Raw genomic sequence first — 27,954 nt, 5'->3', positions numbered from 1 at the left:
GGAGAAAGGAATAATGCTGCTACCTGGTAAGTTCCATGACGTAAGGTCTTCAGAGAGTTTCGCTAACGGTTGTCAGGACTGTTGCAGCTCGAGCTCTTGAAGGAACATACTGGCCAGATATTTTGCGTTCCGATATTGTCCAACATGAAATCCACGTTCCCTCGCCTATGAATGTGAGGCAGCAATTGATTACAAAGCAATTCGAAGCTGCGCCCAATTAAACTTAATATAACTGTAGAACTATTCTTCACTTCCTCTGTCTCTGATTGGCGAGACGCCTACTCCTAATTAAGTTAAAGCGATCCCACATCATAGCAAATGCCAGCACCAAAGGAACACCGCCCGCGAGTTCTCTCTAAACTAGGTTACGATTGCGAAAGAAGCGTCCCATGTACAATCTGCCGGGGAAAAAATTGGAGTAAACTTAGTTTCGCCTGGTCCAACCACTAAAGAATCGGAAATACCTTCTGGGGTCTGGGGGCTAACGAGCGTCCAAGTTACAGTAGCTGTGACGGAACAGGTGTTCTGGGCATAATATTGGAGATTAGGGCTGACACCCGGTGCCAGGGTGACAATAATACTCCCACCTGGACAATTCACAGTTACAGCATTGTTGTTCGAAGGAGTAGATAGGAGAGTTGGGCAAGGCTCGGTCGGCGATACAGATGTAGACGTAGCTGCCGCCTGAGTCGTAGTACTGGGGGCCGCCGGCGATGAGGTGGTGCTGGTGCTAGTAGCGGTGCTTGGAGCAGTAGATACGACAATTGCGGAGGTAGTCGAAGAACTGCTCGAAGAAGTGGTTGTCGAGCTGCCCGAGGAAGTACTTAAAGAGGTACTACTTGACGAGGTTGTCGTCGTTGGAGAACTAGACTTTGTCGTGGGCGTACAAGGACAGCCTAAAAATTGCCCTGTGCAATTCCATTGGCCATCTTTGAGTAGGCCGTTGCAGTTTGGCAAGTCACAAAAGGATATGTAATAGCTGCAGAATCCAGGTGTAAGAGCTGTTGCTGTACAATTACAGCCTGTCAAGAATTTCTGGCAAGTAGCGTTGACTGGAGCGGCGGGACCGGTGCCGCCTGTTGGAGGTGCTACTGTACCAAAACAGTATGGTGCGTTGCAATCGATATCATTGGGACAGCCGCCGTCTTCCCCCTGCTCTTCCACGTCACGAGGATTAATATATCCGCATGCCGCAAGTGTTGTGGTTGTTATTGTTGTTGTAGGGGAGCATCCTATCGTCTTCGAGGTGCTTGTGGTAACACAATCCTCACCTCCGTCAAAAGCAGTTGAGATACACTCTACCCAGTAATCATACCCAGTTTTTGTACCACATTGGCTGGAACTGGACGATGGGGTGGACGATGGAGTTTCAGTAGAGACAGAGCTCTCTTGTGGCTCACCATCCTCTCCTTCTACTAGAGCGACTAGAGCGCCTTCTGCGATTGCGAGCGCTACAGGCTCACAATTGCGTTTTAGATATCCACCTGCATATCTGGGTTCTACGCCTCCAAGTGCACACTCAGCTATTACAGTACCTCCCCCTTCTATGCCAAGAAACAAAGCCGCTATTGCGCCAGCAGCCAAATCTCCTATAATTGCTGTTAATGTATGGTGGCAGCATATTGTAGTAGTCGCAATCGAAGTTGATGTAATAGACCAAGAAGTCGATATAGTTGAAAATAAAGTTGGTGTAGATTTCGAGGAAGTCGATCTAATAGACCAAGAAGTCGATGTAGTTGAGAATAAAGTTGGTGTAGATTTCGAGGGAATAGGTTTTGAGGAAATAGGTTTCGAGGAAGTTGATATCAAGTTCAAAAGGTTTGAATTTGAGGAAATTGATATAGAAGGCGAAGGCGTTATTAACAAAGACGAGTTTAGATTAACAGGTGACATCCAAGAAGATAGAGAAGTAGCTTGAGATATCTTGTCCTGGAGAGATCTAGTTGAACTAGTCCCTTTTAGCTTGGCTTGGAGAGGAGAGCAAAAGCATATAAAAATAACAAAGCATAACAGAACACGGCCTGTAGCATACATTGTGGTATTGGTAGCTAAAAGTATGGTTTGTATAGGGCAAAGAAGGAGCTGATAACGTAAAGATTTATATAACTGGACACGAATCGCAAGGGTAGACAAGGTTGAATTGCTCTGTACCTTTATTCTTGGATAAATAATTGTCACTGAAAGTTTATTTGCCACCTCGTTTACCATACAAAAACCCCTTGTCTGTGGACCCTTCAGGGTACAATTATTTGTCCTGGGACAAAGGTAGCTGTGCTACCCCTTAATTTTCTAGGCTTGTACTTAAGGCTTAGCAAACTCTTAAGAAAAACGCTCTCTTAATAACTCAGCTAGATAGCAGTAACAAAGACGACCTAAGCGAAGCCGAGCCTGAGCCACTTTAGAGCCTATAAGGCTTATAAAGGTCTTATCCTTCCGTCCGGCAGCTAAAACCTCAGCGCTAGTAGGGGGGTTCTATTAATCAAATCTACCGAAATTGCTATAGCGATGCAAGGCCGCATAGGCTAGATAACGTAAAGGAGCAAATAAGAGCCGAGTATCTAGGGGTCCCTGCTAGTGCTGAGGTTTTGGCTGCCGAACGGAGGGATAATTATGCCGTTCATTTTGATCTCTTATAAGCCCTTGTAAATTAGTGGGCTTTATTATTATTAAAGGTTTAAGTGTTTTATAGCTTTAGACTATAATAGTAATTTATATATTATATATTAATTTAATAAAAAAAGGTTTTTTGTTTTGTTTTTTTAACTTTCTTTTAATTCAAGTTTTAAAATAACTTTATTTAATGAGTTTGAGTTTATATTTAATTATTTATTTATAAGTTTAATAATTAATAATTATATTATTTTTAATAAAGTTAAATTAAGAAAAAAGTATAACTTTATTTAATTTGAAGCTTAATATTAAAGAATTGGTGTTTCTTGATTTTAAATAAATTTACTTATTGTCGGTTCACCAGTAACGTGTAGTACAATCACATAATATGCGTGGTATGCTAAGTGCGTAAGGTTAGTGAAGTGGTTGTATTCTAGAAGTAGGGATCACAGTATCGAGGTGTTGATATGCGATCCCTAAATACGCTAAGCCTAATTGGTACTAGTGTACGGCATGTCCCGTTGCCCATGAGGCAACCTGGTTGCCTCAGGGTTATGTGATTACATCACATAACCTTCGGGAAATCGGTTGTACCAACACTTATTAAAACTAAAAGTTTAAAAATTAAAGACTTAGTCTTTTATAATTTATTATTATAATAAAAATTATAATTAAGTTATAAACTTTATTAAAACTAGGATTTTTGTTTTAGTTTATATAAAATATGAGATTAATTAAGAGGCTATTAAAGCTAGGTGGCCTACTAAAATTATAGGTCCTTAGCTGCTGAAACTACCAGCCGGTCGGACCTCGGCACCGTGCTGGCTTACACGCTTATGGTGGTTTGTAGGGAGCGTACGCTATAACTACAGGGACCCTCAAGCTCCTACAGGGCCGAACGCACTATATTACCCAGACTTATAGCCGCGGCCTTCGTACCATCTTAGCTATCTTTGACCAGTTTGAAGTGTGATATCCTACCATGAACGATTGTTCTTATAGTAGCTTCTACAAATTTTTAAGCATGGTAAGTTCTCTATTAACTAAAGTAATATCTAAGCTGACTCAGGTAAGGGGCGTATCCAGCGGTTTACCAGTTTAGTCCTTTGCTTTTTAATATTCCAATTAGCACTCTCCCTCCCAGCTGAGGTGCTAGTGTTAGAATCTTTCAACGAATCACTTAACACGCAACCATTATATATCCCAACTTCAAATTATCTTTCGGAGAGAGACACTTATTCTGATGCCATAGACAAAGGCCTATACTACCTTTGTTTTCTCCAATTTCCATTCCGAACCCCCCAAAGTATTTATACAACGGATGATGATTTGGGAAAAAGCGGATGGGGTCGGTACTCTCTCGGAGGTGGCCTGGAGAAGCTTGCGATTCTTGAGCCAGCATTTAACAGACTGGGTCTTACATATGATCCAGCTGACACTGCACAAATAAATTGGCAACACGATAGGGAAAGTCAAAACACGAAAGGCCAAACCGCTCCTGTATGTTTTTATAGGCTCTATTAAAAATAATACTTGCTAATAACTGTCTATTCTAGCCATCGGAAGCAGCATACATTAACTATTACAATCTACGACATGGGTACATTGTTGCTGAGAGTAATTTCGGGCCAGTAATCCGGTCAGATGAGGCGGGAATCCAAAACCCTATATACGCTGATGTAACGTATTGGTCTGATGTGGTATTTGTCGAATGGCAATCTCAAGCAATAGATCGGGGGTTAGACATCAGAGAACTAAATTATGTCTTCCGGTTTGAAATTAGTAACGCAAACACCGTAGAGGTGATACAACGATTACTCGGGGGGAAGTATCGCCAATGGCCTGGCTTGGATGTCCAGATGACCGACGCAGCTGGACTAGCAATGCTTGGGACTCCAAACGGTCGTGGAGTAGCATGGCTGCTTGCAACCCATAAAGAACAATTCGGCAAAAGGACAATTGAATCTGTAACGGTGTGGTCAGATACCGAGGACCCGGATGATCCCCATCCTCTTTACTACGCTTACTTTAAAATTGTGCCTTTGGGCGGTTGATTTAGGTTAGGGCTGCGAGGGCTGCGGGTGCTGGGGGTGGAGCGACACAAGCAACGCAGGCGCGCAGGCGGATTGGGACGCGCTCGGGAACAGAAGGGCAACCGGACCAGGCGAATCGAATGGGCCTATTTGCAGGACAATGCGACCAGTGGTTGTTGAGTTATACATTGAATTGTCTTTTAATTTTTGGGTTTGTGGTGGCTCGCCTATCCCTTGCAACGTCAGGGTCCTTAGAGTAGGTGGTCCGTGCGGGAACACCGTTTTCAAATCAACGCGTGTATCTATATAGAATTCAATCATCAATTACACCACCACCATGCCTTCNAATCGTGCTGGAATTAATATAGACCTTGTTCAGAAGACTCAATGCGACGTCCCTCCAAATAAGACTGCGAAAATAGCTCCTCCTAAGCCCTCCGTTGCCCAAATTCGAACCTCTCCAATTGGGACCACCATATTTCTGAGCACGGGTACCGAATTCAGCTAATCCAATTGGTTAGTTCTTATCGATAACCTAAGGACCCATTTTGACGTTGCAAGGGATAGTGGTGGTTCGTGCCCATTGGCCTGCCTTAGAATATCCAATTGGAATTATTACGACCCAGTGTTGGCCAAACACTATTCGAATAGTATTCGGGGGGTGTCGCAAAAGTGGAACCACAATTGCATATTGCTAATTGTGTAATATATACCGTCCTTCGGCACACCCTTTTTTCCGTGACAGGGGGTCCCCGAATCAAATATTCGAAAAATCGGGGATTTTGACGGGTATTCGAATACTATTCGCAAATACTCCCTGTGCGTCAGTTTCGAATTCCTTGCCCGAGTTAATGACGATTTCTAAGTGAGGATATGATGTCACAGCCTCTTCCTGGGACGCCAAGGCATGCGCTGCCCGGATGACATTCCTGATCTGAAGGAGGAACCTGTTCTAACAAGGAGCCAATTTTGCAGTCACTCTGTTATTTCAGCTAGGCAGGTATCACGAATGATATAAGCTAGCTGGTAGGTAGAGACACAGAATTGAACGATTGATCTGTTTTATTCAAGGTGGCTCTAAGAGCCCTAATATACATAAGAGAATTGACCTCCTACAGGGGTCCCTAGAGAGTGATGATACAGGTTGAAACTAGACTGATACCGGCTGATATTGATATCGAACACTACACGTCGCACCTCTGCAGAAAGCTACCTCCGTGGCCAACATGTTAAACGATGGCTCCGTGCGAAACTTGCGGCGATAAGGGCGGGGTCGGAGGGGGCGAATGCCCTAGTTGCGGGAAGGGTTCAGAGTGAAAAGTTTCGAACAGTGAAGGGATTTAGTAGCACCTGCTAGGCAAACATATCCAGGTTCGGAATCCTAGTCTTATCATTTACTAGGAGGGCTTGATTGACTATTTTTAGGTGGAGAAAAGCTTTAAGCTATTCGGCGCTTTTATGTAGGATTAGGCATGTCTATTGTTTACGGGGTTAGGCACTATTCCAAGACCATTAAATATGCCCATTTCTCTCTCTTTCTTTCAGCATTTGGGGCCTGTAGGTCTTCGCGCCGACCCTCGCTTGTTGCCGAACGTACTTAATGAATATATATGTGCATGCCGTACACTTCTCGGACTTAAAATTCAAAATTCTGCTGGTCTAGTATTTTCGAATTACAGAGAAAGCCCCTTGCCTTGTTCGCTTTCATCCCAGGTGCGCGAATTAATTATCCAAGCAACATGTGGCTTGGGAGTCAAGCGGCAAATTTAGAAGCTTGGGCCATCTGCAATGGTGCCCAAATTCTAGAGCCAAAAAGCTGTTATCTTTAGATCAAGGGGAAGACATTGAACAGTAGCAACACGAGTACGAACAATGCTACTTTTGCGACCGAAGAAAGCTCTCTATTTCACATCATGCACCGGTTCTCTCATTTGAAGCCCTGTGTCGACCTTCCCCACCGCCGTACGCCTCTATCGGGGACACAGCCTCGGGACTTCCCCGTAATCTGCAGCCGCATCACGTGGATAAAGCTGGATCCCCCGCTAGAATACAGCCGAATCTCATCCTTTTCGACCACCGCTAGATTTTGATCCAACGACATCCCACAACCATATATGGCATCGACCGCATTCTCGGAAGAGCTCGCGAATGAGTGTCTTTCCGAACAAGGCCTCGGCTTCTTCAACTTGAAAGACTCGGTGGTCGGGGATGGTGTTCGGGAGATGGAGAAGAGGGACTTCGTGTTTGGCACGGAAGACGGCCTGGAGTTTGGCAAACAGCACATCCTCAATTCGGTACGCGGAACCAAACATTCTATGGGCATCTATCTAATCTCTTCCAGCGCGTTATGCCCGTTATAGAATCCTTTTTCGGCGACAAAATTTGCGTTCTGGCACACTGGCTGCGATACTCAGCGTACCCGGGCCATCCCTCGAGCTTTAGGCTCGGTGGACCTGAAGCCGGCCGGCTCGCTTTAGTAGTCCTTCTAATAGCTAAGGGATCACGAATGACATATTGGATCGATTCGCATCGATATGCGTTGCCTGTTACTGAAGGGAAAAGGTACTTGCACGAAGGTTCCGAACCTGCCCTCGTTGCAGCAGGCTGCCAAAAGAAGGAAGAAACATGATGATGGCGGCTTGTAAGTTCCTACCACTATTGCAATCCTTTGTTCTGACAGATCTCGCAGAACAATTCTCGATGCCCGACTACAGTTCGTAATAGAGGAAGGATTTGCGATCGCATTTGAGTTTGCGACCCCTGAAGTAATCGAAACATGGCCAAAGATGTACCTTCCGGACATACCAGAGTTGAAACAAAAGGTGGCAGACATGGGAAGCAGTAAAATTAGAACAAACTTTGCATTTGGAGTTCCTAAAGCATAACCATTACTGCCTGGGTGGGATGGCTCTACATATTCCCTGTTCTCATCCCCGGCCATCCCCCATGTGGAAAGTTCACCACACCAGTTATCCGGGCATCGAACTTAGAAGGATCGAACTTAGGAGCATCGAAGCTGATATGTTCCGGAAGTGCGGTTGGGTCTTCGGGAAAGTCGGGGTAATTTGGAAAGCCACCTGCCTGATTGTGAGCGGCGAAGCCAATAAAGGATTCAACTCACCAGTTGCTTTATTCGGAACCTGTTCTCCCACAACACCCACAGCTTCTTGCCCGCCGTATGTCGCGCCTGCTCGAATGCTTAGTCTTGGAATCAAAAACTTCACAATATTCCTACCCTCCTCCTCTACCTCTGTAACACCTTGCCCTTGCCCATGTGCCAACTGTCGCTCGTCGAAGGCCGCGTGTGGCTCGGTGGAAGGTGGATCTGTTTGATGCTTAGCCATCCTCAAAAGTGATCAACGGAGTGGGATCGTACAATCTGGGAACAAGATACTCATGACGTTTGTCCAACTATCAGTCCCCTGAAGCCCTCTCCGGGAAAGCATTCGCTTGACAAGTGTTATGTCTGGATCTATAAGAGTGTCGGTAAATTCGCTGAAACTTGGCACTTCGGCTTCCAATGCCCAATTCCGGAAGGCAATGATGGTCTCGCGGTCCAACTTGAATTGATAGCTCTTGTCATTTTCTTCAACCGTCTTGAGGAATTCGGCGACTGACTTCTCCGCGCATTTTCTCTCTGATGTACACCATATGAAAAGAATGAAGAAGTGGCAGCCTTTAGATAAGGCGGTGTTGTAGATGGTGTGTTTTCTTTTCTGCGGCCATTTGGATGTCTCGGTAGTTTGACGGAAAGTATGGAGAAAACGAGGCAAGAGGAGGACCTTGTGATTCTCGAGTTGTATCTCTCGGCTCTCGATGTCATGAGCGATTGCGACAAGTTTCTTGCGATCTGGAATGCGCCGCGGGCCGTTTGCCATTGGAACAAATTTGCGCCAGAAAGTAAAGGGGTGGTAAATGGGTGGTGAAGGGACGGTAAGGTGTGGTGAAAGAGTAGTGAAAAAGTGGTGAAAGGGTGGTGGAAGGGTGGTGAAAGGGTGGTGGATGGGCAGAACAAATATTCGGACTAATGCTCAACTAGTGTCCTGTGCGACCCCCTGTCTCCCGTCTCGCTATTAGCTGCGTTTTGCCGCCTGTTAGACATGGAACGCTCCCCTGATGTCCCGCATGAATCATGCTCCAGCTCGGATTCGGCCCCGTACCGGAATGCTCCCGAGATTTCAATATTCGCTCAATTCATTTAGGGGGCGGGGATAGTAATAATACGAACGCACCCCTGAACAACATTTACCTCAGCGAGCTCAGACGCGATTTTTTAGCTAGCATCGGAATAACCTACGCCGTCTTCCGAATTGCAAAATCACGTCTGAGAGGCTTTGGCGAGTTTTGTTAAAAGCATAAACAAAATCCGCAAAACGGATATTGCGGATATCTAATCCATTCATTTATATAACGCGTTATTATTACCAAAAGTTAATACAATATTTTTAAGAACTAGGGCTTCTAAATGGTACGAATTTTATAATACGGCTATTGCTCGGTCCTAACATTAATTTCGTTAAAGTTAAAAAACGCGTTGTTAAAAGCATAAGCACATATTATATCTTATTAAATAGTCTGCTAATATAGATAAAACTATACAGATATATAGACATCTACTACTTAAAGCCATTGCAACACTTAGTAGGTGCTGTAGTTGGGTCCTTCCTTGAAAATATCCTCCTTTGGCCCGGAGTGCCTCCACTACTGCTAGGGGGCAGAACCTCGTGCAGAGCCTTAGTAAAGCCTCGTGCAGAGCCAGTAGAGCTTCGTGCAGAGATTCGTGCAGAGCCACGTGCAGGCGTGCAGACGTGTAGCCGTGCAGACGTGCAGACGTTTGTACGGGCGATCAATTGCAGAGACGTTTGTAGAGACGATTGTATAGGCGTTNGTACGGGCGTTCGTACGGGCAATTGTAAAACCTTCCTAGTATATTAGTGCTGCGTGTTAGTAGAGCTTTGGGGCTCTATATAGGGCTTCAAGCAAATCCGTCTTTGGAGCCGTAAATATCCCGCCAAGCCACCACTCGGAATCCACGTTTTTCCGTGGCCCTTGCGGAAAACTAACCGTCTTACTTAGTAATTTATTTTCTTTTCCTAACCTTACCTCTCGTTCTTTTTAAAGTTCCGCGCCTCCATCGAAAACGCCATCCAGTTTTTTAACCTCGCCGCCTCTCTTTCTCGCTCGCTCCTCCCTCCCTTTCCTCCTCTCCCCCCCTCTCAACCTCCGCGCAAGCGCTCCTAATTATGCGCCCGTGCCGTGCCGCCTTCTTCCTTCTGCCTCCTCTATGTTCTCAGCCCGCTGCAAAAATGCAGGCCTATCTTTCCCGTACTGCACTGCCCTCGACGCCCAGTTTAACCGCTAGGGGTCCCATTTTGGGCCCCCCCTAAGATAGATAGAGATATATATATATCCTTCGCCTGCCGTTCCACCCACAGTCTCTGGCAGTCTTATCTCTTTCTCCATCCTTAACCTTAAATCCTAACCGCTCCTTTCGCTCGTTCGCTATCGCGATTTCCAACTAGTCGGCCCGCCTACTATCCTTCCAATCCCTCCGTCCGTATCTATCCCTCGCCGCTTTTGTTCTTCCATGCCCTAAAGACAGCTTCCCTCTAGTAGCGATAGGCACCGCATAATATAGCAACGGCCGTTTTATAACGGTCTCTATATCCGTCCCTATATCCGTCCCTATATCCCTTATTAATTCGCGTCCGCTAGAGAAGGTAGATATAGGGCCCTTTAAAGCTAAGTGCTGCTTTCCTAATAACCTAGAGTTATGGAGGTAGAGGGCCTTATTAGCCTTAAAATTATACGCCTTCTAGCCGCTAGATAACTACCTAGTAATTACAGACGTAACGGGCCACCGTTGCGATCGTACTATAGTGGTCTGGAGATTGTAAGTAAGCACGCCCTTACCTATCTGTCTAACGTCTCCTACTACCCTTTCTTCCTCCGCCTCTCCTTTTGTTTCTAGCCGCCTTCTCCTTACTAACCTACGCGCCTCTCTATGCAGATTTATTAGGGACGTCCTATAAGTAGACCCGGATAGTATTTAGCTTAACCTATACCTTATATTTAAAACGGCTAAGGATTATTACTAAGTATTCCTTTAGGCGTATATTAAGAACTTAGAGCGAAGATATCTGGTCCTTAAACCGCAAGAGTATAAATATAGGCGGATGGTAAATACGGCTTCTTCTATTACGCAGTTCTGGAGGGGGCTTATCGCTTAAGCCGACTCTATAATCCTACTAAAGAAAAGGCGGTAAGATCCTAATAATAAGGCTCTCTAGAGACTAAAGTTTATTAACTATACTAAGCAGCGTATGTAAGGGCCGATCTTTAAGATATCTAAGGTTAGTTATACTAACGAACCCTACTCCCCTCCTCCCTATCCCCCTTCTCCTTCCCTTTCCTCTTATTCCCCTCTATAGATCCTCTGCATAGGTGCGCAAAAAGGTTAAAATATCCATTCTAACCCCCCCCCTTAGTGGATTTACGATGGCCTCGTAGATAAGCTTGGTCTTACGGTTAATTAGACCTTTAAAAAGGTTAAGGTGACAGCCGAAGATATTATTGTTATCCTTAACACGCTATGGGAGTATGCTAGGGATATTAATTGCGAGCCTAATACCCGGCTCGCGTTTTATGCCGTCCTCCTAATAGCGGGTATTAGCGGCTTTAGACTAGCCTTTATAATGCGCCTTTTATACCAGTAAGTTAGTTTAACGGTTATACGGGACCTAAACGACTAAATAAGGACGAGGCTTATCGCTATAATTGTAGTTAAGAAGAATAAGAAAAAGCGGGCTAGCCGTAGCTCTAGAGCCGACGTGTAAGCCCAACCCTATCTTTACTCTACGTCTTTAGAAACTCCTCGCCTTACCCTAGTTACTTTCCCTTACTTACCTCCTCTATTCTAATAGGATATCCTTTTCTATTACCCTTGTCCCGTATCTAAATATATACCTCGCTAGCCTTATTACTACGCGCGTAATTATAGATAACGCCTTTAAGCCTAGCTTTAAGTCCGTTAATATACTACTCCGTTAACCCGCCTTTAAAGGAGTAGACTTCCTCCCGCTAAAGTAGAAGAAAAAGATGCTAGACCGGCCTATTTTTCCACTCGCTTACTTAAGTTTTAACTATCTATAGTACTAAATATGCCTCGTAACCGGTTTCTAGGAGGACTTATATATCTACGCGCTACGGGTTAGCGTAGGAGCTAAATTTAATAGTAAGAGAATCTAAGGTAAATATATATATATACATATACATATATTAAGCAGCGCGTTTTCCTACTGCTTTCCTTCTTAACTTCGCGAATAGTAGGGATAGCTACTAACTTCTTTAAACCGCTAGGCGTTTTCTCTAATACACTGCGTAATTATATTTTATTTAATATAACCTAAGTATTTTAAGGTAGCTATTAGACCAAATACGTCCGCGAGGATTTTATAGGGTTGGCCTTTAGATCTATAGCCGGACGGAATAATGCCCTCTTTTAGCGCCTCTATAATATGTCCCTGTAGAGGGACGTAAATGCTCCTATCGGCCTAAGTAAGGAGGACTTGCGGGAGTTTAAACAGCGTAAGGACGTATACGATCTTCGCAAAAGCCTAGAAGCGGTAAAGCGAGTAGGAGATCGCAAGGTAGCGACGGCGCTTGACGGGCAGCTCCGCTATATTATTAAGATTTTGTTATCTCTAAAGGCGTAGAAGAAGAGGGCGGAATACTTTAGTTGTATTAATGGATTAAGAGCCCTAGGTTTACTAACTATAGGTACGCCTACCGCATAAACCGCCAGATCCGCTTCTAGCGAGGGCGCTCTAGGTAAAGGCGCTCTAGGCAAAGTCGCTCTAAGGAGGCGCTCTTATGACGCGGTAGCTACGGTCGCTTAGTTTCTATAGAGTTGTATTTAGGACGTTAATAAACACTAGCCCTTTAAATAGTGTTCGGAACGGTTTATAAACCTACTTATTAGATACTTAACTCGCCAGCTAGAAGTAAACCCGTCTTTAGATATAGAAACTTTAGAGCATAAAGTAGATGATATAGGTTAGGTAACACGCGAAGAGGATAAAGAGGATAAAAAGGATAAAGTGGGTAACGTAGAGGGCGAGTAGGGTATGCTTCTATCCTTAACTAAAATAAAGGGAACGAGTTATAAGGAATAGCCCAGGTGCCTTTTTAGCTATAGTGTTTATTACCGCCGTAGCGAACTTATAAAGCACTATAAAAAGATTTATATTAAGAACGGAATATTTAAGCAGCCCTTTTAGTGCCCTAAATGCCGCCGCCTAGGGATAGAGGATTCTTAGATTAGTAGGGGTAAGTCTGTATAGAGCAACCACGTTGAAACGGTTTATAACAAGATTTATACGCCTTATTTCCCCTCCTTTTTAACCCTAGCCGAGGACCTATCTAGATATCTTATCTATTTTAGCTCCTTTCTTCCTAGGTAAGGTCTTATAAGGCATTTTAAACTAATCTATATCCAGAAAGAAGGTATATTTAAGCAGCCCTTCCTATATCCTAAATGCCGCCGCTAGGGAAAGGAGGACACTTAGATTAACGGACTCTCCGTATGGCCTAGTCACATAATATCGGTGTATAGTAAGGTCTAGGCGCCCGATTTTCCATCCGGTCCGTCCGGTCTATACTATTCGCCCAGCTCGCCCTTAGACGACGGAACTCGGAAGACGTTTAGCGGGAAGAAGCGAAAGAGGGACGAGGGTAATGCCGGCGCTGGCGCTGGCGGCAGCTTAACGGAAGTGATAATAGATGTGATAATAGATGCGGCGATAGATGTGACGATATCTGGTACCTAAACTCTAGCGTCTTCTATAGACTTTGATATTCTTTTAAGAATTAATCCTTACCTACTAATAGGTAAGGTAGAGGTAGAGGAACAGGAGAGAAAAATAAAGAGGTATGTACCGGCGCCTGCCTTACCGTTTGTGTTAAGATAGTCCTACTATATAAGTCCTTCGGCGTGGAGACCAAGCTTAGTTGGGACGGTTTAGCCCTAAGATGCTAGGCAGTTAATATATTATATAGCACTAAAATTAATCTAAACCAATACTGTAAAATACTTCTGGCGGAAGTATTTTTAACGTTAAGTAGGGTAAACAGATTAAATGCAAAGTTTATAAAAACTATGCTCTTAGTATATACAGGGCTATTTTCTAATCTATTCTTTAAAAGCTTACTAGTAAGCTGTTAAGGCTAGTAAAGGGCTTTTCCTTTAACTGAATACTGGTTATTATATTAATTGGAGTTTGTATAATAAGTAGCCTATATAAGCAAGATTTAAGAAGGAAAATGAACTTGCCTTAAATCGCAGTAAGCGGTTAGACCCGCAATATATAGCGGCTATATTTAGGTATAAGAGCGGTAGTAAAACTTAATAGAGACGTTTTAAGACCTTATAGAGCCTCTTTAAATCCGCCCTATTTGTAACCTATACCAATTAGCGCCAAAGCCTAAAGTAATGCCTAAGAGTCTAATAGAAACTAAATTTTATCCTTTCTTTAGAGATATAGCTATTATTTATATTCTTTATACTATTATATGCAATATATCTGCTTATAGGGTGGGAAGGGATCTATCTAAAATTAGCCTCTAGCTCCACTTAATTTGCACATATAATTCTTCTCTTAACTCTAACGTGCCTTTTATATAAGCCTTAGCAACTGAAATCACGTCTAAGCGACTATAGTACTTCCCCCCGCCTTAATCGTCCTATTGCTCCCCTTATTTTAATTAACATAAGTGCAGCAATTCCTAGACTTGCCCACTATTATAGTCCCCGTATATCTACCGCCGTAGGCAATTATCTAAGGGTTAATCTATTGGCAGGTCTAGGGTTTTGGATAGGACGCCATCCTAGTTACTATTAAGTCAGAAGTATAGATATAGTAAGTAATTTTACTTACTGCCTATTCTGCGTTGCTATTTCGTCCGTATAATCGTATATACCGTGCTAATATCGCGCAATAATCTTCCCAATCTCACCAAGGGATTAAGTCTTAGGAAATTCTCCACGAACGTACTAAGCGGTAATCTCTTCCTCTATTTTCTGTAATATCTTATCCTTATTACCCGCATCTCCTATTTTAATATCATAGTAGGGAGAACTCCCTATCGCTATCTGATAGAGGTCTAAGCTAAGAGCGAAGATATCCGCCTTAATAGATAGTAACGGGCCCGGATATCTATAGCTGGCTTTTATTATAAAGTTGAGAGGAGATTTATCCATAGAAGACCTAGCGAAATTACCTATCTTAACATCGAGGCTGTCCGTCAGGAAGATATTTAAATAGGTTAAATCTCTATAGATGATCCAAAGTGCATATAGATGCGAAAGCGCGTTAGAAATCTGCTTCAACCACTAAAGGCGTAGCTCTTAGGTAACGTTAGATAAATGGCTTAAAATGAAGTTCTCTATAGTAAATTTTTAAGCAAATTGGAGCCGAATGCCTCGTAGGCTTAGGGAGGACTGGTAAGGGCTATAATATTACAGAAATCCTAAGTGGCTGGCGTGTGCCGATAGTCGCTTATATATTGATATCTTAAGGTCAATAAACGCCTGGTCCTCCTTATTATGTGGGGATTTGATAATAGTATTAGTTGATCAATTAAGGACCACTAAACTAGATATGCCATACGAAATGAGATCGTGTATCCGGAACCCTTCCGGCCACTTAATGCTGTCATACATTCTAAAAAGACGGTAGGAGATCGTGTTAGCGGGGTGTAGCAATAAGAATTGTTGAGGGCGGACGAAATACAGTATTATAGAGAATGGAGGCAGAGTGCCGAGAGATGGGCCGAGTCTCGGCTAGTTGCCAAGCCCTCTCACAAGACCGCACTCTTAAAATAGCTACCACTTAGTGACTACATTTATTTTGATGCCCTCTTGCCTTAATTTCTATCCACGCCGCATCCCTCCGTTAGCGTAAATACTGTAATTAAGCTCTCCTAGACACGTGTTTATTAGCCTAAAACGAAGTCTATCCGCACAAACCCGCAGATCCTGCTCGCGTATTCTCTATTAGATACGTAACTTCTAGCTTAAATTTTGGGATTCTTTACCTTAAGAGAGGCATCTTTTATAGGATGTATCCTTGTGATAAGTCGCTAGTTAAATGATTTCCCTATTTAAACCTTAAGCCGGCTTTAGATTATCTCCAACGTACATTAAGCCCGTCTGCCTGAATTTCTCACAGTTCAACAAATCGACATGCCTTTTCGTGATTTTGTGCTTCACTGGTGCCTCGCATTTGGTGGGAATGTAGCTAGTTTCGGTATAGTTATACATAGCTAGGTGGCGAAATTAAGTGCAAAGCAGTAGTGGAGATATAAGCAACTAAAGCGATTTTGTCTAGAAGCGACTGGAGATTAGGGGGAATTTAGGGGCTTTCCCGTTATTACTTTATAGACATCGGCGGAGCAGACAATTATAGGTTAGTGAAGACTATTGCTTTAGACGCAACGGCAAACCCAGTAAAGTGGAGATTCTCCGTTAAGTCTAAGGCAACCATCTATATAAGGACAAAAGGCCCTGCGAAGCTGCACACCCTTATAGAATAGAAGACTTGTATAATAGGACGTATAAACAGGTTACCTTTTCTAATAGGCACTTAGAGAAGTGAGCAGGTGAGCTCTCTACGTCCTTAATCCGATGCCTCGCATATGGCTAACCGCCTTGACGGATACTTGCATTAATGTCTTGCTATAGCAAGCGCGTTATCCACGGGGATATTAGCGCCAACAATATCCTTATAAGCGAAAAGAGAAACCTGTTACTTGAGGGGGAAGCCGGTTTCGCTAGCGACTATACTTTAAAGCTAAATGCTCGTTACCTTAGACTATAGAATTAATTAGCGGATATACGTATATCCGCTTGCGGATATCGCTAACCTTTTTAGTCAAAAAGTTAATTCTATGACTTTCGCAAGATTTATTAAGCGATACGACTTATTTTATATATAGAGCAGTTACCTTTTTCAACGAAATTATTAGAGCCACCCACGTAAGGTCTAAGGCTGCATATCCCTTAACCCGCTAAAATGGGCTTAACGTTATCGATAAGGATCTAGCTAATAGAAGGCTCTCTCTCAGCTCTCCGTGATGGAATCTACACGCGACGTGAAGAAAACTGGCCTGAGCGTTGTCTACCAGCAGGTTAAGGGATAGGCTTAAAATAATCGCAGGAACTAGCTCTATGATCGATCAACTTTTAGGCCTTATATATGCGCCCATTGCGATGTTATAGCTAAGTCTTGCGCTAAGTCTTGCGTTAAGTCTCGCGTTGTCTAAACTTGTACGGGAGCTATATATGTTGGAAATTAAGGATCATTACCGCAGTTACGTGATGATTATGTAACCATACTAGTATAGAGGATGCCCCGCATCCTCTATGCACAATACAATTAACTTACATTATACTATACAACCGCTCATATTTCAACAATATACAACCCTTAACGAAATTATTAAAGCTACCTACGTAAGACCTAGGGCTATATATAGGCTTAAAATAATCGCAAGAACTAGCTCTATAATCGATTAACTTTTGGGCCTTATATATGCACCCGTTGCGACGTTATAGTTAAGCCTATAACCCCGATATCCCTAATAATGTGACGGGCTCGTACAAATGCTTCTGAACCGAAGCTTGTAGATTGCTACCATACAAGAATACTAAGCTAAGGAGAAGAAGAAGTCTGTTAGAGACTGGCAAGATATAAAGGGGTCGCCAAGGCGCTAGTAGTAAGCGAGCCAATAGTGATTTTCCATGCCGGGCATGGAAAATCCTAATTGGTCGGCTCTACAAGCAGTGTCGGCAGAATATGGCAGAATTTGGCAGAATGCCCAGAAAGTAGCAGGTGACGCGCTCTAGCACCGTCACAAATAACGGGGTTTTTTTTTCGGCGAAAATGATCTTAACTTCGGGCAGTCGTAGGCTAATTTAGACCCGATATTTGTGAAATATTGGGTCGTCTCTCTAATCGATCAACTTTTGGTAGTATTTTAAGCCGTTGTGGTTGAGTTATTTTAATATCCGCAACCTCCGCGACGCGGATATCGATGATAAACTCATCACATCTTGCGATACTCCCTTAGACGTGATTCCGGTGGTGCACGAAACGTGGTTAGTCATTCGCTTGCGGGCCGATTGACTCCGTACCAACGGAATCGCGTCTGAGCTTGCTGAGGTAAGACTGCTCGCACCGTCCAATCACTTATCTAATCATTTTCCGGAACTTAGATAAACCGCCTTACTTTCAGAACCACCTCAGTCACACGATCACCTTAGTCGCACGATCTCCTAGCTCGCAAGATCTCCTAGCTCGCATCACCCAGCTCGAAAGACAAAGTCGAGAGAAAGATGGAGATGGACATGACGGGTTGGCCGTGCAAATGTCAGTGGGGATGCGGAGGAGGAAAAGAATGTCACGGGAACCAGACATTCGAGAAAAGACTCAAAGAGAGATGCAACTACTGCAAGGAGTCGTGCAAGAACTGCGTCACAATAGATTATTGCGACAGCGCCAGCTGCAAGGGAAGTTGCCGCTTCCACCGCAGCTAGGACGAAGAAATGAGAGAGAACGCAGCAGAGGCCGAAACGGGAAGACCGAGAACCCCGGAGGCAACAATTGAGAACACCCCGTACAGGCCGACTCCACGGAGATCGGTGCAGGTAGACGACACGCCGGTCAGGAAGCTGTTCCTGTCTCGCGAGAGCTCCCAACACCCGCAGGCGACCCCCTGCCCGGACGAGGTGATGACCACGGTCGAGGAGGAGGCGGACACGGAACCCCTCAGGGAAGAGGACGAACCCCTCCAAACTAGGCAGGAGGAAGTAGGACACACAGTCACGGCGGGTCAAGAAACAGCTACAGGAAAGGCTGTGGAAGGGACAGTCGAGACAGGCACGGGGAGAGAAACCACCAAGCTGCCTCCGAAGGAACCAAAACCCTCAGCCTTGCTGAGATCCCTCCTGGCCATCCAGGAAAACAAAGAAAAATCACGGCTGAGAAAAGAAGCAGTCCTCAAAACGTTCGCTGAACGTTTAGCCAACGACTTCCAGAACATGGAGAGGTTGACCCAAATGAACTTGGGCGAGACCATGAAGAAAGTGTTCACGATAGTCACGGACGCGATCAACCAGACCTCCTCCTCCGGGGCAGGTCAGACTCCCCCAGAAAAGAGGGGCAAAAAGGATACAGAAAGTGGCGGCAAGTCGTCGGTACCCTCTAATGAGAAGAAGACACAAGCACGCAGGCCACGGCCAGTTGAAGACGCACACGGAGGCGATGCCCCCAACGACGCAGCCTCAACGAGTAAAAAGAAGGAAGGGAAAAACGACAGTGCCCATACGCCAGCTACCCCCCTTTGGACGCACATACTGAAGAAGAGCTTCAGACCTCAGAACCAGTCAGAGGAGAAAAAAGCTGCCAACGGAACGTTGGCGAAAGCAGGAAGTGGGAAGGACACGCGTGTCTTCCTACGTTTCGAGGGAACAAGACCAGACGAAGTGGTAGTCGAACACGCGGTTAGGGGTTGCCTAACAGAAGAAGAGAACAAAGGAGTCGTGCGGGCCAACATGACCAGGAACGCGGTGGCAATCCTAGTCAAGTCAGAACAAGCCGCCAAGTCATTAGTCGACAAACAGGAGATCATCAAAGCAGCCACAGGGGCGATGGTCGTGCAGACAGGAGAGAGATGGAACAAGTTCCTTTTCAGAGGGGTAACGAGGCTAAGAATGGTGAAGGGCAGCTGGGCTGCGCTTGCCGAAAGCGACGTGAGATACGAGGTGGAGAAGAACCAAGGACCCACGGACATCAAGAAGGTGTGCGTGATCAAGTTGGCCGGCTGTGAGGAGAAGTGTAACGTGATCGTCTTCACCGGCGAAGCCACGGAGGTCAAAAGAAACACCACGCTGTTCGGGGACAGAGTTGGTGCAGTAAAAATCACGGACAAGACTGGGCCAAGATTCTGCAGGAACTGCAAGTCGTTTCACGTTGGCCTCTGCAGAAAAGAAAGCAAGTGCGAAAACTGCGGAAAGGCAGAGCACGGGGCATGCGATAGAGAAACAAGGTGCGCCACTTGCCTGGGCGGACACAAGAGCCCAGACCCGAGATGCCCACTCAGACCGAGAAGAACAGGAGTCCAGTGGCACTACCCGAGCGAATGGATCATTCAGGCGATGAGGAAACAGGTTAAGGCCGATCTCAAAGCAAAAGTCAAAGAGGCAACCGCAAAAGAAGCCGAGAAGACCAACCCCGCCGGGTTGAGGTCTAACAAAGGAAAAGGCCCCGCAGAATGGAACTAAACATTCTAAGCAACAACACGGCCAGGTCGAGACAGGCCCAAGCGGCCTTCTTGGCACAGGCAGTGGACAGGAAGACAGACGTCATCCTGTTACAAGAACCAGCGGTACTAGAGGCCCAAAACAAGGTCACAATATCACCAGACGGGTACGAGATGTACAGTCCGTCAGAAGACTGGGGGAAGGAGAGACCAAGATCTCTGACTTTTGTGAAAACCGGCCTCAGGGCGAAGGCCCTGGAGAGGAGGACGAGAGACGTGACGGGAGTCGAAGTGGAGGGTGTCAAGGTGTTTAACGTGTACGTCCACCTAGAGGAAAAGAATGAGGGCCCGACCGCCGAGGCGGTGAGGAACATACCGACTGGAGGGAGGGACGTGTTGGTGATGGGGGACTTCAACAGGTCCTTCCGCTGGAACAGAGGAAGAGCCCAGAGATCAATTACTCTGGATAAGTGGGCGGCGGGGCTCAACCTACTGAGCGACGCCGAGACGCCGACAAGAGGGACCGCGACCTTGGACTTCGTCTTCAGCAACGTAGCCGGGGCGTTAGGGGGACTAGACGAGATGCAGTCCGGCTCGGATCACGGGGTAATATGGGCGCGGACGGCTCTGGTCAGGAGAAAGTCGTTCAGGACGAGGACGAAGGTCAACGTATAGAAATGCAAAGAACAGTGGGACTAAGAGGGAGAATCGCTGGCAGAATGGACAGACGGACTGGCGAAAGTTGTCAAGGCGAACTCGGTGGAAAAGAGGACCGCGGTCAAAGAGACCCCGTGGTGGAACAAGGACCTCACCGAGATGGTTAGAAGAGTCCAAGAAAGAGACCCCCTAACCGATCCGGTCGGCAGGGCCAAAGAAAGGAGAGCCTTAAGGGGCAAGGTAAAGAGAGCGAGAGCGGCCTTCTGGAACAAGGCCGTTTAGGACGCAAGGTCCGATCAAAACATCTACAAACTCGCAAAGTGGAGGAACCACACACAAGCTGGGGCCCCCAGGCAGCTGGTAGGACACGAAGGGGAATCAGAGGAGACCCAGGTCACACTTATCGCGAAGGCGCTAGTGAAACTAGAAGAGACAGGAGCCCCGAACGCGGAAGAGGACTTCAGGACCAGGTCAAGGAGACCAAAGGCCCCGGCCAAGTGGACAGACCTCTCGCTCAAAGAAGTCACGGACGGGTTCCTAAAAGCAAAGAGTGGAGCGCCGGGTCGAGACAAGATTACGGTAGACGTGCTCAGACAGTTGGAACCGGACATAAACAAGGTTCATCGCCTAGTCAACAAAGACCTAAGAGAGGGCAAGGCCTCCATGAGGGACGCGGAACTCGTCCTCATACCGAAGCTGGGAAGGGATTCGAGCACGGCGAAAGGGTGGAGACCGGTGGCACTGCTCCCGACAACCGGCAAGGGGCTTGAAAGGGCTCTGGCCAAGTGGCTCGGAGAAACCGGACTCACGAAAGGGTGGTTTGGAGAAAACCAAGCGGGAGGCATCCCAGGGAGGTCCACGACGGACGTGGCTCTCAGGATGATGGCCGACTTGGAAATGAAACAGGAAGGCAAAAACAGCCACAAGGCATGGAAAACGCTGGTATGCATGGACGTCAGAGGAGCCTTCAACGCGGCGAAAAAGGACTACGTGTACAAGGTCCTCCGAGACAAGGGGGTACCCGAGAACGTGGTCAAGCTGGCGGTTGACTTCATGAGCAACAGAACGGTCCACCCTAGGAGGGGACGGGTGAAAGGGAACAGCATACACCTGGACGACGGACTAGCGCAGGGCTCGCCCATGTCGCCGGTCCTGTTCAGCCTTCTGCTGAGCCCCGTAATGATAGGGCACAGGTCAAGATACTCGTACGCGGACGACGTCGCCATGATAGCGTGGGGGAACACAGCGGAAGAGTCCCTGGCGAACGCAGAGACAGAAGCCAACACTCTGGCAGAGGAGATCAGGCGGGTAGGCCTGGAGGTCGAACCGGCCAAGACGGAGGCGTTGACTTTCCACGGGGTGAGAACGGAACCCCCGAGGTAAGGGGAGCTCGTCGTGGCAGGGAGCCCGGTCAAAACGAGCCGAGAGATCAAGTACCTGGGAATCGTCGTGGACAACAAGTTAAGCTTCGAGTCCCACGTAGCGAGAAGAACGGCAGCAGGCTGGGGAGTAGCCAGACTGATCAGGAACCTGTCGTCAAAGATGGGGATGAGAACAGAGGCCTCGGTCAAGATGATCAAAACAATACTGGTACCCACGCTGACGTACGGGTCCGAAGTGTGGTGGAAGGGCAGAGAAAACGACGAAGGCGAAATGAAGGCCTGGAGACAGGCGAGTCTGGTCAAAGAGCTGGAGAAACCGTTAAAGGCGTGTAAACGGTTCGCCCTGGGAGTAGACAAGAGCGTCCCGCTTAAGGTGCTAGACTGGGAGACGGGAGTCCCGAAGATGGAAGACATCCTAGAAAACCTGAGGGACAAGGCCTCCCTGAGGCTGAATAGAGTCGCCACGGATCACCCTACCGTGTGGAGGAAGGCAAGAGCCTCCAGGATGTACAAGTTGAGGAACTACGTGACCGAGGACGTAGAAGAACCCTGGACCAGGAAGGCGAAGTCACACCCTGTCTACGTAAGGAGGATAGAGGAGCCCGACCTGGAAAAGAGCTACCTCAGACAGCCCACGGGGACGAGGTGGGTGTTTGTATCCGTCGGAGAGGGAGCAGCCCGATACTAAGTCAGGGATCAGCTGTTGAGGGTGATAGCTAAGGGAGAGGTACGGGCGGGACCCCACAACACCAGCACAGACGCAGGCTTGAGGGCACTTGTGAGAGCTTACGAAGCCAAAGGAGAGATTAAAAACGGGCTCGTCCTGTTCCATATGGACGACGAGTCGGTGGGCAGGGAGTTGAGCAGACAAGGAACCCTAAGAACAAGCTGCGAAGCCGTCGCGAAACTAAGAGGCCTAAACCCCAGAGTACACAAATTCTTCCTGTTAGATAGATGCCCCGAGTACACCAGTATGGAAAGGGAGGAACTACCCACAGCCGAAGAAACAGAAGAAATCGAAGAAGGGTCCAACGCGTGGCTGGAGAGCCGTTGCACGGAAAGGAAAAAGAGGAGAACAGGTTGCACGTGGGAGGACGGGATCTCCCACCTAGACTACAGAGAAATGGAGAAAGTAGGAGGGGGGAGAATCCCCAGGCTAAAAGGAGAAAGAGACCTGGTGAGACACGCGCTCGCGGAGCGGATAGGGACAGGCAGATTGAACGAGCACAGGCTTCTCAAGGGGAAGGGAGAGGTGCGGTGTAAGTGCGGTAAACCTCGAGAAAGAGGTCATTATCTAGAATGCGAAACGTTCGACGAAAGCAGGTTGGTGGAGTACACGCTAAAGAGTGCAAGGAAAAACCCAGGAGCATGGCTGGTAGGGGAAGGCGTGAAAGATCTAATGGATTGGTTGTCGCGGTCAGGGTACCACAACGGTTGGGTGAAAGGAAGTGCTTCAAGCCGTGAGGCGGGAGCAACCGAAGAAGAAGTAGAGACGGCGAGGACGGGCGGAAGGGCCGGACCTTTGTCTTATTTCGTGAACAGATTGTAGTCCCCCCTAAGGGGGCAGGCCGTTAAGGCCGAGACTTATGGTTGGACAAGCCGCTAGTTAGTCTTTAAAATTTTACTTACTTACTTACTTACTTATCACTTTTAAGGTAGTGAATAAATTCATCCGAGGAAAGGCCTAGATCGTCGCAAATGCTTTGTAGCTCGCTATAAGTCAAGCGGGCAGAGACTCTGGTGGGAATAGTGAAATATTATTTTGTTTCGCGATAGGCTAAATAAAAAAAGGCCAAAATTTTAACCCTTTTACTAGCCTTTATTAGAACTCTTCTTTATATTTATATCCTGTACTTATAGATTTAAGACTATAAAGTTAAGGCCACCGTATTTAATCGTTGCCTATATAGCCTCGTTACTTGATATCTCTTTATTGCTATCTGCCCCTATTTCTTAATCTTTAGTGCTAAAACCATTTTCTCCGCTATATAATATCTCTGCGTCCCATTCTTGATCCTTATTACTAAAGTTACTTTCGCAACTAGTCTACGCCTCTGTGTTGCTGTTGTTATCTCTAAAGTCGGTTTCTCTATCTATAAATACCCACTTAGTAGCTAGCAATTTAGGGATAGTGTACTTATAGGTACTTAAAGGTTGCGGGATACTACTTAAGGAGTTATGGTTGATGCTATTAGGGTATAGAATATGTTTATAGACCTCTAAGTACTAGCTGCTTAGCGCCCTAAGTAAAAGATCTCCCCTAACGCAAGGCAGATTAATAGGAGTTAATTACCGCCTATATAAGGCGGAGCGCTTATAAAGGGCTTAGCCAGAATGCTAATTAAACCACCCTATAGGCACTAATAGCTCCTTTGCTATAGATGGGGGGTTAATATATAAGATTGACTGGCTAGGATAAGTCTACTGTTTAGGCACTGTCTTGCCCTAAGAAGGATAGGCGTTGGAAGTAGATTATATAATGCTATTCCTACTGAGAGAGGCGTTATTAGGGGTTATTATTAACTTCTAGTTCTAGTTTATAACTTTATGCAAATGCTTCTGAACCCTACTAAGGCATGCGGCGTTCGTTAGGGATTATTAGCTATTTAAATCCAGTAACAGCTTAGCTAATAGCTACTCTTAATAATGCCTTACTTGTGGATTGCTCTAGGCGCCTATAGTCTTGGGCGCTAACGATATATAAGCTAAGAGTAATTATAGCCATTAAATATTGTACTACAGATACTATATAGGGTGGAAAAGGGCGGCTAGTATACTCCGCCTTTCCCTTCTGCCTTCTATCCTAACTCCGCCCTAGGAGAGAAATAGAATATAAATGTCGTGCTCCTAGTTCTCGTATACTATTAAATCGACTTACCTTTAAACCTAACCTCTTAATTATATACCCCTTACGATCTTTATAGGAATACTAGACATTATATATATTACCTTAACTAAGCTTAAATACGTTGTTGATATAACCTATAGGTCCTTAACCAGTGCTTATGGAAATATTACTATATGCTACTACCCTGAGGGTAATATACCTAATTATTAACCTACTAGAAACCTTAAATCATCCTAGAATTATATTAACGATAAAGACATAGCATTTAGTAGCGGGGAGGAGAAATAATTATAGCTTTCCGACCCTATGCAGGAGCAGATACCTTATATACCTACCTAAATACCTAATAAGGCTAGTTCTTACGAAAAGGATGATAATATAAAGGACGATATACAAAAGGATACGGTTTGGGCGAGTATACAAAAAATATACCTTAATCACCTTAGGGGTTTAGAAGGCTATGGCGAAACTAAGACAGATTTACCTAAGCTAATAGAGGACTATAGCGAGGCTAAGATAGACTCGCCTTAACCAAAAGAGAACCATATTAAAGGCTCATCCCAGCAGATAAATACAGTCGTAGGTTCTAAACATATTTCGCTGGTACCTAGAGGTATATTTTCAAGATACCTATATTATTTAGTAATACTAATAATTAAGCAGAGAATGGTTTAGTCCCTATATATCCATCTAAAGTGTTAATAATTTTTAATACTAAGATCTTAAGCGGATAAGTAAAGTATCTTGTATCCTGGTTACTTACTTATTATATAATAAAGGATATAACACGTCTCCAAAACCCCAGTTATAGAGGAATTATATCTTTATACGGCCCTATTATAGTAATATGCTAATATCCTACCTAGGTTTTAGCGGTGGCTATACCGCAAAAGAAACTTTTATTATACTATATTAAGAATCCCTATTACCTCCGCCGTCATACTAAGATATATAAACCGCTTAAAGATGTTATAATGGAGATAGCTAAGAGGGGCAAACTGTATAAGTAAGGAGATTAATTAGGAGAGGTATTAGAGGACCTGTTAGAAGAGCTATTAGGGGAAAGGTCACATAAGAGAAAGAAGAATTACACTATAAATAGAGCTCCCAAGAAGCACAAGGCATAAGAAATTTCTTAAGAGGAAAAATTTTCGCAATTATGTTCTTTTAGCATTCATTAGGAATTAAGGCGTTAATTAGGATTTCCTTAGCTCGTTCTTTTATGCGTTGCAGCTAGGTGATGTTTTATTACTATCTAGTTAGTTCCATATTAAGAATATCTCTTTATTACTTGCGTAGAAATGAAAAACCTTTTATATATTAGATTAAAGTTAGAGACTCGCTTAAAGCAAACTTAATAAGCTTGCCACCTCCACATATAAAGTAGATCGTAGCTTTAACCGCGCTAATGTCTAGGAAACGCCACCTCGACAAGGGTATGGCCAGAGCGGGTCGGCCGTCCTCCCTACTAGCGGGGGCGAGTTAAACGTATTTCCTGCTTTAATCATTCTTCGTAAATGCTGCTAATTATACTGCTGTTGAACAATCTCGTGATTTGTTGAAGTGCGGGCGTCTGGGGCTGCATATTGTAGTCCTCGAAATTAAGCGCGTGGCAAAATTATATAAACTTCAATTTCGAGGACAATTTTGGCTGTAAGCTTTAGAAGAATATCTGAACCGTTCGCTTAACTACCTACATAACGACTTAGTGTGCCATTGTAGCTCTGTTACTAAGACGTGCTGTTTAAGTATCGTACAGATCAGTTCATCTGTAGGTGAACATTCGTGGGATATAAGTACAGGATAGTATTGGGACGAATCCTTGAGGAGTACTTAGGAGTCGAATGCAGTATATAAGTAGAGAATTACATGACGAGAGTCACGTGGTCCGAGGTCAGCCCGTAGGGCTCCGCATGTTTACCGTGATATTATCTCTTTAGTCCAATAACTCTGATCGAGTACGTACGCTGTATATAGACAGTGCTTTATAAATTGACAATGAAATCATATATGCATTCGTTCATTCGTCGGATTCGTTGTGCAAAACCCTCACACAATTCGCATATTGAGTGCTTCCCTCACCACGTAGTCTCTGTGAATCGTCCCAGAACCAACCTGGTCGTACTCGCCATCCACACTGGTCGGCCTAATAACTAACATGCAGTACTGCTTCTTAACATACCATCTATAACCAATCTCTTTGTACCTCCTAATGACAACACATCGTACCTTACTGAGATCCTCGATCTCCTCGACATTATACTGTATCCATCCTCTCTTTACTCTGCCAAAATCCAAGATGGTATAACGTCTCTCATCTGGTTCTGTTGTGCAATTCTGAAACTTTCCCACGTCGGCAATTAGTGCCAGCTTGCGCCCATTAACAAGCTGGAGGTTGTCAGTCTAATTAACAGCGCCAAACGGTATTTCTATAAACCGAACACCTCCAGTATATGCCATCCATGACCACGATGGCACTTCCCGCTTGGGATACTCAATCCGCTCCATCTTGTTACCAGACGCGTGCTATAAGAGGTTCCTGTGAATGTACTGTTGAAAGATGCCATATCTGCTTTGACACTTTAAAGCGCCTGCAATACGGTCCTATAGCCCAGATATTGCAACAGCCCTATCGGTATTCTTTGATAGATGGCGCTTCGAGTAGTCCTGGGAAAGAAAGTGAATGAATTCCACAGTTCTTCTGTGGCCTAAGTCGACAAGCCGTTCTGGAAAATTTGAATCAAGTATAAAGAAGTTTTTCCGACGCGAGCTAAGAAGCAAAGGGCCTCCATTAGCAGCATTTCAGTTCATCAGATATTGCTAAGCTCTTACTTTTTTATTTTAGTAAGGTTCTCGCAGTAAACCCCTTGACCGCATTCCTAGTATATCTGATTAGCACTAAAATGGATAGTTCGTCGCGATAAGACCCTTTCTTGAATTACCTATGCGCGCGTGTTAAGTTCAGCCATGTCCATATCTGCTTCGAAGTTATTAGTACCGGCGCAAATATAGAATCCCCGGCCAGAGGTGTCTCGGACGTATAGATACTCTGTATTTACTTTCCGGTTAAGGAATCCGTCCTTTATATCTCTTGCTAAAGTGGCAG

General features: G+C 45.3%; 5 protein-coding genes across 5 annotated transcripts; 2 read left to right on the top strand and 3 right to left on the bottom strand.

Annotated features, from left to right (window-relative positions):
* The first annotated feature begins 3,537 nt into the window (after positions 1-3,537).
* Positions 3,538-4,868, top strand: K441DRAFT_692849 (uncharacterized protein). Its single transcript, XM_067652598.1, has 3 exons — positions 3,538-3,637; positions 3,685-4,110; positions 4,167-4,868. The coding sequence occupies exons 1-3, from the start codon at positions 3,593-3,595 to the stop codon at positions 4,662-4,664; spliced, it is 969 nt and encodes a 322-aa protein (XP_067508760.1). The 5' UTR covers positions 3,538-3,592; the 3' UTR covers positions 4,665-4,868.
* A 1,889-nt stretch (positions 4,869-6,757) lies between these two features.
* Positions 6,758-7,528, top strand: K441DRAFT_684236 (uncharacterized protein; the record flags this gene model as incomplete). The annotated part of the gene is made up of 4 exons (XM_067651760.1): positions 6,758-6,937; positions 6,985-7,205; positions 7,261-7,284; positions 7,333-7,528. 4 exons carry the CDS (start codon positions 6,758-6,760, stop codon positions 7,526-7,528), a joined length of 621 nt encoding a protein of 206 aa, XP_067508759.1.
* A 25-nt stretch (positions 7,529-7,553) lies between these two features.
* Positions 7,554-8,521, bottom strand: K441DRAFT_673595 (uncharacterized protein; the record flags this gene model as incomplete). Its single annotated transcript, XM_067650665.1, has 3 exons — positions 7,554-7,720; positions 7,765-7,968; positions 8,020-8,521. 3 exons carry the CDS (start codon positions 8,519-8,521, stop codon positions 7,554-7,556), a joined length of 873 nt encoding a protein of 290 aa, XP_067508758.1.
* A 6,173-nt stretch (positions 8,522-14,694) lies between these two features.
* On the bottom strand, positions 14,695-15,033 carry K441DRAFT_538652 (uncharacterized protein; the record flags this gene model as incomplete). Its single annotated transcript, XM_067642531.1, has 1 exon — positions 14,695-15,033. A coding segment is annotated over one exon (339 nt), but the record flags the coding sequence as incomplete, so codon positions are not given.
* A 6,248-nt stretch (positions 15,034-21,281) lies between these two features.
* On the bottom strand, positions 21,282-22,623 carry K441DRAFT_729587 (uncharacterized protein). The gene has a single exon (XM_067654197.1). It carries the CDS (start codon positions 22,412-22,414, stop codon positions 21,605-21,607), a length of 810 nt encoding a protein of 269 aa, XP_067508756.1. The 5' UTR covers positions 22,415-22,623; the 3' UTR covers positions 21,282-21,604.
* Positions 22,624-27,954: the final 5,331 nt, after the last annotated feature.

This window comes from Cenococcum geophilum (genome assembly GCF_001692895.1).
Source record: "Cenococcum geophilum 1.58 unplaced genomic scaffold K441scaffold_4, whole genome shotgun sequence".
Taxonomy (NCBI): domain Eukaryota; kingdom Fungi; phylum Ascomycota; class Dothideomycetes; order Gloniales; family Gloniaceae; genus Cenococcum; species Cenococcum geophilum.
This window is presented reverse-complemented; position numbering and strand designations above follow the sequence as displayed.

Coding starts and splice junctions, on each gene's coding strand:
- K441DRAFT_692849 (XM_067652598.1), top strand. CDS start 3,593: ATGAACGATTGTTCTTATAGTAGCTTCTACAAATTTTTAAGCATG. Junction 3,638..3,684: donor TCTACAAATTTTTAAGCATG/GTAAGTTCTCTA, acceptor GACTCAGGTAAG/GGGCGTATCCAGCGGTTTAC. Junction 4,111..4,166: donor CGAAAGGCCAAACCGCTCCT/GTATGTTTTTAT, acceptor TGTCTATTCTAG/CCATCGGAAGCAGCATACAT.
- K441DRAFT_729587 (XM_067654197.1), bottom strand. CDS start 22,414: ATGTCTTCCATCTTCGGGACTCCCGTCTCCCAGTCTAGCACCTTAAGC.